The 10,556-nt window shown below is 43.1% G+C and overlaps 2 protein-coding genes and 1 pseudogene across 11 annotated transcripts in view; 2 read left to right on the forward strand and 1 right to left on the reverse strand.

Annotated features, from left to right (window-relative positions):
• Window positions 1-10,556, forward strand: part of add1 (adducin 1 (alpha)) — a 232,615-nt gene that overhangs the window by 36,233 nt on the left and 185,826 nt on the right. For 3 of the 9 annotated variants that reach the window (XM_080418589.1, XM_080418588.1, XM_080418592.1), the window contains one exon: window positions 39-173. Coding sequence is in view for 5 of the 9 variants with exons in the window: in XM_080418588.1 (XP_080274714.1) it covers window position 39 (1 nt within the window). In the remaining 4 variants the exon portion in view is untranslated. Of the gene's footprint in view, window positions 1-38; window positions 3,029-10,556 lie in introns of those variants that run through there. The other 6 variants (XM_080418585.1, XM_080418590.1, XM_080418586.1 and 3 more) reach the window with 4 other exon arrangements.
• Window positions 5,049-5,992, forward strand: LOC308078029 (mitochondrial ribosome-associated GTPase 1-like; annotated as a pseudogene). Its single transcript has one exon. The product of its transcript is annotated as a mitochondrial ribosome-associated GTPase 1-like (transcript).
• Window positions 7,713-8,927, reverse strand: LOC308078817 (26S proteasome regulatory subunit 6B-like; the record flags this gene model as incomplete). Its single annotated transcript, XM_080420166.1, has 1 exon — window positions 7,713-8,927. The coding sequence occupies one exon, from the start codon at window positions 8,925-8,927 to the stop codon at window positions 7,713-7,715; it is 1,215 nt and encodes a 404-aa protein (XP_080276292.1).

The following is a 10,556-nucleotide window of genomic DNA, read 5'->3' on the forward strand; positions in this document are numbered from 1 at the left end:
ATTTGAACTAACTAGTCCTCTGCCGCCTCCCTCTGCAGAATCCTTGCCGGATCAGAACTACAAGGACGATAGCGACGCAGCCACCATGAGGCAGACCCTCCCCGACCTGACCCCCGACGACCCCTCCGACGCCCCCGCACTTCCTGCCGAAGACTCCGCCCCCGACGCTGTTGCCCTAGAGACGGCCGAGGGGGAGGAGGCAGCCGACACCGGCGAGCAGGAGGGCGACGAGTCCCCGAGCAAATCGCCCTCCAAGAAGAAGAAGAAATTCCGCACGCCTTCCTTCCTCAAGAAAAACAAAAAGAAAGAATCGTAGAGTGGTCCTCTCGAGGCTGGCTTTTTCATCTCTTTAATTGGTTTTCTTTTTCGTCCGCTTACCCATTGTACCCTTTGAGCAAACCACACTCACACATGTTGAAATGTATATGCTTTTTTGTTTTGATATTTGTCTATGGCAGTGGTTCTCAAACATTTTAATTTCAAGGACCCCCCATACCTCTTAGAGTGTTGAGCCAAATAAAGGTTCCATTTGTACACTCTCTGAGTTAAAGACCTGCAAAAGGTCAAAAGACCTTGAGGGTCCCTGGACCCCACTTTGAGAACCACTGGTCTATGGCATATTAACTTGTTTAGCGTTTGCCAATTTTATATGCAGTGTAAAGTAAAAAAAGGTCAGTCGCTTCGAGAGTTCTAATGAACAGTGGCTTTTAGTGGCGAGTGAGAGATGGATTCTGTCTTGTCCCGTTACCACTGCTTTTTATGCATGCCAGCTACTAGAAGCCCATACACTTGATGTGAGATTTAGGTTTTTATTGCCCTCATATTTTTTTAAGATATTACTTAAACTGTTGTTAACCACTAGAATGTATCGGGATTGTAAATGCGTAAGAAAAAAAGAAGTGTCTTTTAAAAAAACAAGGAAATGCAAAAAGAAGCTTTTGTCCTGTCATTTAACTGGTGGCAATGTATGATAGTGACGACTACCAAATGCACATTGCTTATTTTATATCTCATTGGATTAAGTTAATGTGAGCAGATCATGAATGTCACAGTGGATATTCTTCGGTGGATTCAAATCTAAAATGCATTTTAAATGTACGCATATTTCTGTTATTTTCATTCATATACTCCACACTCATCCTCAAGTGTGGCATCTCAATGACTTGGGTGACCGTAACATCTTTCACCCACAATAAGTAGGTGAAGTCACCCTTGACATAGTAGTTAGAGCTACCATCTGCAATCTTTCATGTCCTACCCAGGTCATCGAACCCGGGTCCCCCCCCCCCCACGTGAGAGCCAGAATTGTGTTTTGACCGTCAAGCAATACAACCAGTTATGGTCCTACGGTGCCAGTCTACAGGGTCTTAAGAGTGTCGAAGAGCAGGTACACCTTGTGTAAATTATATTAGACCCCCAGAAGCTTTTGAAGACAAAACCTTCATGATTTTTTAAAAAATAACAGATCTACAAGGTTGTAAAGCGGCACTCAGTGCCACGCTATGAGCTTGTATTTCAGCTATTTTTGAATAGCTTAAGTATAAAATAATGGCTATAGCAAAAATCTAAAAACACAGATGCGTTCCTGGATTGAATGGGTTAACATACTCTACCAGATACAGAATGGTTAAAATAAACTGAAAAACAGAAATATATGGATTGCAGCTTTTAAGTCACAGTTATGCTGTACATTGCGCTAGTCTAGATTTTAACATTACTTGGAAGGTGTTTTCCAATTTCAGAGACCACTTCAAATTGCAGTTATTCTGCCCAGCAGAATAACTGCAATTTGTGTTTTCATGCCCAACATTGCGAGGTGCGTGATGATGATTCTAGGTGAGACTGTTTACGTTTAACGTTTTCAGTGCAGTAGCACACAATGCTGTTCAATATGAAGGAATGTAATGTGTCAAGATTCTCTTGAATTAAACGTTGCCCCTGTTGCTTTGACGTCCTTCGAGCTTGCTTCAGCAGCTCTCGGACCCCACCTCCTTCCCCTTGACAACATGCATGTCTCATATTAGGCCTGTACTAACATTTTTGTTTAATTTTGTAGTAGAATATGAAATCTAGCCATATAGCTTTTCCTCTGAAAGTAGAATGAGCCATTATGACTTGCTGTGAGAGAGCACTGTGAACCCTGTTTATTTTGAACCCTTAAAAATCCCAACGCTACCAGCTCTGTCACTGTGCAGTCCAGTATATCACAGTTCCAAAACATATGTAACTGATTCAATCACTATTCCAATGCTGCATGACGGAACATTACAACCACTCATTACGGAGTTTCCTGTGAAAATCTCTGCAAACAAATAGACCTCAATAAATTTCACAAAAGACACTAAACCAGTTCTTTTTCTGCCATGTTCAAACTCTGGCATAAGTGAAAGATTAGTGTGCAAAGTTGCAGGGCATTAAAATTGAACACCAATGTCAACCCCCATTTGCACATTTTTTTTGGCCCGTATTAACCACGATCAACCTGGTGTCCCTATTTTGGGCGTATCATTGTAGGTGAAAATTGTCAATTGTCTTTTTTATAAAATGTTGAAAATAGTTCTCAACTTAAGTGGTTAGGCCTGCTTCAGTCAGTGAATTCCCCTGGGCCCCAGTCAAAGTCATAAATCTGGTATTAGAAGCCATTAGGCCTTGTGGGAAGTACCACCTAATATGAGATTGATCAAACCTGGACAATGTTAAAGTGCATGTACAATAAATACTGCCTGAGAAAGTCTAAATCATCAAGGACCGCATGGCATAACAATGCTTTGAGCTTGTATTGTTTATATATTGATATAACATCCTTTTCTCTTTTTTTTTGTCTATTTTGTGCTAATACTAAGGGTCCTTATAGTCATGGTTTTCATTTGAGTCATCCAGATTCACAGTTATTCTCTGAACTAAATCCCATTTAAATGTGTTCCATCATTATACCATATATAGTTAATACCACCTCCTCTTCTTTCATGGTACTGTTTCTTTTTCATTTGTGAATAAAAACATTACCTTGACAAGTATGCTTAAATGGAGTGCCGTCTTATTTCTACTTATTAGTGGATATTTTTTATCTGAAATGCAATCAGTATTGTATTGTCCCCCCTCCATTTTCTCATTTACAGAACCATCAAAATGGACATATTCCAACTCTGAAATAACAGCAGTTAAGGCCACTCCACATACAATAATGTGTGAAGTTAAAAAGAAAAAAGTGATTACTGTCATTGTCTTCGCCAGGCCGAAAGGCATGGCGAGAGAGTATGTTTTACCCCCTGTCTGTCTGTCCGTCTGTCTGTCCGTCCGTCCGTCCGTCCGTCCGTCCGTCCGTCCGTGTGTCCTGTCCGTCCGTTACCACCTAATCTCCGGCACCGTTTGCCCGGCTGCTGCGAAACTGTGCACACAGACTCCCTGGATGCCAAGTCAGAACCTCTGGCCCAAATGCTTCAGATTGGCCTGTTATAGCGCCACCAGGAGGCCGATTTGTGCAAAACACATTTATTGATACTACTCCCTCAGATTTTGTCCAAACATCACACAAATCGGTACACAGTATCTCTATAGTCATGTGATCAACACGGATCTATCCGATTTCCCACATTACCTCCTGATTTTCTAAGATTGGCTTCCAAAGTTTACAGGATTGGTCAGTTTTCAACAAAATGCCTCAAATCATGAACGCAGCTTGCGATTTCCGTGAAATTTCACACGCACATTTCTATTAGGCCAAGGAAGACATGCCACCCTTTTACCATTGGCCTGTTATAGCGCCACCAGCAGGTCTAATTGTGCAAAACACATTTTTGGAACAAAATGCCTCAAATCATGAATGCAGTGTCCGATTGCAGTGAAAAGCCTAAGAACAAATCGCACCCTTTTCACATTGGCCTATTATAGCGCCACCAGGAGGCCACAATAACCTACCTGACCTGGCGGAGACCTGTGCTCCGAGGAGCACTTTTTCTAGTTTTTAACATTGAAGTTGCACTATGTAACTTTCCTCTTCTACCCCAGAATTTTATTTAACATTATGAGCTAATTGAGCCTGCGTGCTTGCTCAGGGGATGCATTTAATCTTGACCATCAGGTAAAGATTCGTGTCAGATCCTGTGTCTAGGTGAGACATGACCTTTGACAAGATCTATGTCTCAATAGAAGAGCAGGGAGAGAAATAACAACCAACCCAATTGTATATGTTTCTAGAAATTTGTCAGTACTTGTCCCTTTTATTCTCATGTATGGAGATCCCTGATGTCATGACTATTATACTCAAAGTATACAGAAAACAGACTTTGGGTTATGTTTTTTAGTTTTTTCCCTTTCTTTACAGCAGGGCTCTACAAGAGGTTAACTGTGTGTGTGTGTGTGTGTGTGTGCGTGCGTGCGCCTGTCGGTAACCAGTACAGTGGGCCCCTAAGACCTCTTATATAGTTATTTTATATTTATTTTATTTTTACATTTATTTTATGAAAGGAGGCCTTATGACATTAAACACCTAATATTTCTACAATTGCTACAAATTTCTGCAACCGACTGCCATTAATTCTGGCCATAAACAAGAAGGGTAGATTAGGTCCGATAATGATGTACTGTGCATGTTCAAATCATGCATACATTATTTCTGATCATTTCCCACAGCATACATTTATTCTTTTTTTTGTTTTTACATCTTGGGGGAACAAATGCCAATTTAACATTGAGGTGAATGTTCAGGTGCCTACACGACCTGTATCTCTGTGTATCTGCAAATAGCTGGACCGATCAGCACCGAACTTTCCAGTAGGTCACAGAAATACTTCCACAGATGTTTTTATTTAAAACTTTTTGAAATATTGAATCTTTGTTTTAGAAGTAAATGGGGCTGTAATCGTGTCTGACATCATAGATGACTGACGTCATACATGACTGATGTCACATGCTGCTCACATGAAGTCAGAGATGCACATCAATGTTTTCAGACATTTTGTAAAATAGGGGGAGAAGATAGATGTACTATTAATAGGTTAGAACAACAAGTATTGAGGATAGATGTACTATCATTAGGCTAGAACAACAACTATGAGACTTTATAATGCACTCTGCAATGCGGGCCCTTTTAGAACCCTGTTTGATTTCGGTGAACGTGAAGTGGCGCGGTGGTTTCCTGGACACATGGCAAAAGGGCTCAAGCAGATGAAGTTCAACCTGAAGAATGTGGACTGCATCATAGAGATCCACGATGCCAGAATTCCCTTCTCTGGAAGAAACCCTCTGTTTCAGGAGAGCTTTAGATGTCAGACCTCATGTGCTCGTTCGGAACAAGATGGACCTGGCTGATCTGTCTGGAAAACAGTGAATCCTGAAGCAGCTTGAGAGGAGCGGGGTAAGAAATGTTCTCTTCACAGACTGTCTCCGTCAGTGAGATAAAAACATCAAAACACTGGTTCCCATGGTGACAGAGCTGATTGAGGGACATCCCCGTTTTAACAGAGATGAGAACACAAATTACTGCCTGATGGCGATTGGCGTACCAAACGTGGGGAAGTCATCTCTTATCAACTCGATTATTAGAACATATTTAAAGAAAGGTTGTGCATCCAGAGTGGGCGGGGAACCAGGTATAACCCGAGCTGTCCTGACCAAAATTCAGGTATGTCAGAGACCCATTGTGCACCTCTTGGACACACCAGGAGTCATGCCTCCTATAATTGAGAGTGTTGAGACTGGCATGAAGCTAGCTTTATGTGGAACTATACTGGACCATTTAGACTACTTATTGTTTTCTCTGAACAGACTAGAGCAGTTCAGCTATGTTGAGAAATATGACCTCGGAGAACCTTGCGATGACATCCAGAATGTTCTCAAACGAATTGCTGTCAACCTACGCAAGACACAGCGAGTCAAAGCCATCACTGGAGTAGGAAACATCACCATCACAGTTCCAAACTACACGGCAGCAGCTTATGATTTCATCAGAGCCTTCTGGAAAGGAGAGCTGGGACAGGTCATGCTGGACTGAGCCATGTTTAACTGACATGATTAAACACTAGTATAGCAGTTTGTCCATAAGCTGGAAGCTCATAGATAAACCATAGGGGACTGTTAGTCTCAGTCGCACAGTGTACACAACAGGGTTTTGTGTTTATTAGCATAAAGACATTGGTAATAAAATCTCTATTCATTATGAAAAACGTCTAAACTTTTTTAGTTTATATAATAATACAAATGAATTGTTTACAGAATGATAAGAGTGATAACACGTGTTATAGAGGCTATTGTGCATAGATATGGATACAGGTGTGCCTTAAGATTTTGACTTGCCATTTGGTGTGCCTTTTCAGCGTTTTAAAACCCACTGACTTAATCAATGGTGTTTGTGCAGCTCACGCATGCTGCTGGCCAAGTCAAAAGTGGACTTTTAAAGAAGTTATGACAGCAGGTGAAGTAAAAGACTGAGGCTAGATAGAGGGTTTTTAGGCCCATGTCCTTTTGGGGTAATTTTGTAGTACATAGCACATTGAAATTTGTCCTCTGCATTTGCCCATTCTAACTATTAGGAGCAGTGGCTATTAATACAGTACCCTGGGAACAGTTAGGTGTTAGGTGTTAAGTGTCTTGCTCAGGGAAACTTCGCCACATACACTGGGTGGACCTTGGGGCGAAAAGAAGACTCCCAGGTGGCCTCTCTACCCATCCACAGCTTATGGTTAATGGCTGGGAATGGAACTCGTTGATTAGGGGATTTAGGGCATTGCACCAATGTTATGCATGCGCCCTAACCACTTGGCTTTTAGATTGATTATAAATCAGAATTGGGAGGAACATAGAGGTAGAGGTAATTTTTCAACACCGGTCAGAGAGGCCCACAGCTCAGCTCAGCTCAGATAGGTAAAGGATCCTTTGCATATTTAATTGCATCCCAATGGAACATCCTAGACACACAGATCAAATTAATTCCCACCCTAAGCACTTTTAAAAGGTAGAATACATATTGGCTAACTTGAGAGAGTAGCCGAGTTGATCACGTAAGTAGCTCCGTTTTTATTTATTATTATAGGCTATTGTTGGAACAACGATTGTACATTTGTGGATTTGATGTAAATTGTGTACGGTACACTTATTACTTATTTTGTATCGAGTATTATTTATGTATGTCAATGTCTGTTTTGCGTATGGGGACCACAGTGGAAATAAGTTTATGACTTTACTGTGTTTTGTTTTTTGATTCTCGATTATCTTTATAACCTTCTTTGTATGTTGGTTGCAAGCATTTACATAAATTAAATCAAATCAAATACAATGGATGAAAAACCACTTTAGAGAATATTTTTGGCCACTGCTCAGGACCCTGATAAACACATGCCTCTTATTAGGGACACACACACACATGAGGGCTGGTAAAAAACGAGTGTGTATTTGGGCGGAAGTTGGGCGGACATACATATGGGGGACACACGGCTGACCTCTTCGGTGCCACACCATAAAAAAAGATGTGTCTCTTTGTCCTTGGCTTCCTGTCACTCTACGCCCTAAAACTGAAATTAAAATGCAGCCCCCACCTAAAAAAAAGGCTCTAAGATGTGGTAAGTCCAACATCAATGCAAGTTAGGGGTCAGTCTGTCAAGGACTCCAAAACAGATGCTTTACAATTACAGATACAGACACATACAGTGTCTGAATGCCTCGCTTTTGTCCCCAAAGAGGGAAATGGTAAAGATTCTAAAGAATGTGTTTCAGGTCTACTTGTAGAACTCGTGTTCCTGCTCATCCTTCTTGATAACCGTCTTGTAAGCTTTCTCAAAGTCTTTGGCCAGGATGATGTATCTGTTCTCACGCACTGCTAACATGCCAGCCTCCTGGCAGATGGAGTTGATGTCGGCCCCTGTGATCTTGTCTGGTCTGGACACGCTGTCTTCCAGGTCCACCTCTTCAGAAAGGTTCATCTTGCTCGTGACGGTGGTGAAGATCAGGCGTTTCTGTCTGCGGTCCGGAAGGGGAAACTCAATCTTCCTGTCCAGACGTCCGGGACGCAGCAGGGCCGGATCCAGCGTGTCCGCTCTGTTGGTGGCCATGATCACCTTGACGTTGACGTTCTGGTCAAAGCCGTCCATCTGATTGAGCAGCTCGAGCAGGATTCTCTGAACCTCCCTGTCGGCTCCGGTCTGCGCGTCGAAGCGCTTTGTGGCGATGGCATCGATCTCGTCGATGAAGATGATGGCGGGGGCGTTCTCCTTTGCCAGCCTGAAGACGTCACGCACCATGCGAGGCCCCTCGCCTAGGTACTTCTGGACAAACTCGGAGCCCACGACGCGAATGAAGGCGGCCGTGGTGTGGTGAGCCACGGCCTTGGCCAGCATGGTCTTGCCACAGCCCGGAGGCCCGTACATGAGGACACCCCTGGGCGGGTCGATGCCGATCTGTTTATAGAGCTCAAAGTGTGTGAGGGGCAGCTCCACGGCCTCTCGGACCTCTTGTTTCTGTATGTCCATGCCTCCGATGTCGGCGTACATGACGTCGGGCTTTTGGTCGGACGACAGCATCATGATGCTGCTGTCGGCCTCCGGAGGCAGCACGTCCACCAGGGCGTTGCTGTGCTTGTGCAGGGCCACGGAGGCGTTGGGCTTCAGCAGCTCCCGGTCGATGGTGCTCAGGATGCGCACATAGTAGTTGGAGCCCGCGGTGGAGCTCACGATGGCCGTGTTCTGGTCTATGGCCTCCAGGAACTGGCCGATGACCAGCGGGATGCTCTGTATCCTCTTCACCTCCTCCTGGGCGTGGCGGTACTCCTTCTTCAGGTTCTTCTGTTCGTCCTTGATGTACTCCTCCTGCACCTCCAGAAACTCCAGCTCCTGCTGCAGCTTCTTGAATCTGCTGAAGACATCCTCTAGATCTTCGGGTTCTGGCGTTAGAAGAATGAACAGATCCTTCTGATGTTTGCTCGCTACGCTTAACATTTCTACAGCAACTATATCCTACGTGTCGGATTTATCTGCGACCTGTACCTTATATAAATGTCATTTGTGGCGTAATGTGACGTCACCAGCATTGCCCAAATATGGTGCCAACCCTGGCAAGGAATGTGATTTGTGCCAGAGATTAGTTTCTTCTGCATTTTCTTCCTTGTTGTTGTTATTATTATTATTATCAATCTGTTTTTATCATTCCCTTCGCTGGAAGGTTCCGGGTTCTCGTTCCTATTGATGGCCTAGCTGATGTCGCTATATCCCCTTCTACCGTTTGCATTATAATCTCAATAGAAGTCAATGAGTTTTGGGCAAACTTTACACTTGATTTTATTACCTTAGTAAACCTTTTCATAAAAACGTTATGTTTTCAATCGCTAGTTTAGACTGTTAAAATTAATGATAAAGTATGTTTCTAGGGTTTCTACTGGTTCTACCGAGTGAAGACCCGCCCTCTCTGTGGTTGCAGCCAATAGCATTAATTTCCGGTTGCATTTCGGATATAGAAAGATGGCGGATTTAAAATAGCTGAAAAATAGGCTTCATTTACGTTCTATAGAAACCAAAGTTGTCCATATTTTTTTTACGGTCGATGGTTTTTATCTTTTTTTTTTTCATTTAATTCGAGTTCAAAGTGAAAGTGGCCAAGACATCACTTGAAAAACATCATCTTCAGTGAGTAGTGAAAGTAGCCTATAGCCTTAGCCATGGTTCACATGACGATGGTATGACAGTCATGTTTCAGGGCTACCTATAGCCTATACATGCAGCCCAGTCATGGCTCTAGTCTAGACATAAAAGGATGTGAATCTTTCAGCGGAATGTGAAACGTTTTCCCACAAGGTGATGGGGGCACAGATAACATCAAGAAGCATTGTCACAGCATGGGAACATATTCCACTTTCAAACTGATGCACTGTGCTTAACAGTGGTTCTCTTGGGTCCAGGGCAGGGACCCCCAGGGTCCCTTGATGGGGTTTCCAAATTGACCCGTACTCTGCTGAAGACAGAGTAAGGGTCTGTAACTCTGAGAGTGTACAAAATGGAACCAAATGGACCCGTACGGCAGTGGTTCTCAACCTGTGGGTTGTGACCCCCAGGGGTTAGGTTTAGGGTTAGGGTCCCCACATGATTTAGGGGGGTGGGAGGTCCCCATGGGGGGGGGGGTCCCCAGATGACAGTGAAGTGACAATTTAAGGACTTTTAAGACCTTTTTTAATACCTAAAAAATACAAGAAAAAGAAAAAGACCATTACTGCATCAAGAGTAATCAGTAATGTCAAATAGTATGAGAAATGGGCAAACATTTATATCTGTTTTTTTTCACAATATTTATCTGAGTCAAATAAAATGTAATGCCTCAACTCCTACAATTCCAAGTGCTTGTCAGGGTAGGGGGTCCCCAGCTCAAAAATGATTCTTTTTGGGGGTCACGGCCTGAAAAGGTTGAGAACCACTGCCATAAGGGTCCATTTGGTTCCATTTGTAAGCTCTCAGAGTTATGGGGGTCCTTTAAAAATTAAAAAGTTTGAGAACCACTGCATAAAATAAATAACACTACTGCTGGAGGAGTCGTTCTTTTTTAGCAACACTAGAGGCGCTGCAGGATTTTCACCGCAA

Source organism: Gymnoscopelus braueri (genome assembly GCF_963280865.1).
Source record: "Gymnoscopelus braueri genome assembly, chromosome: 22".
Lineage (NCBI taxonomy): Eukaryota > Metazoa > Chordata > Actinopteri > Myctophiformes > Myctophidae > Gymnoscopelus > Gymnoscopelus braueri.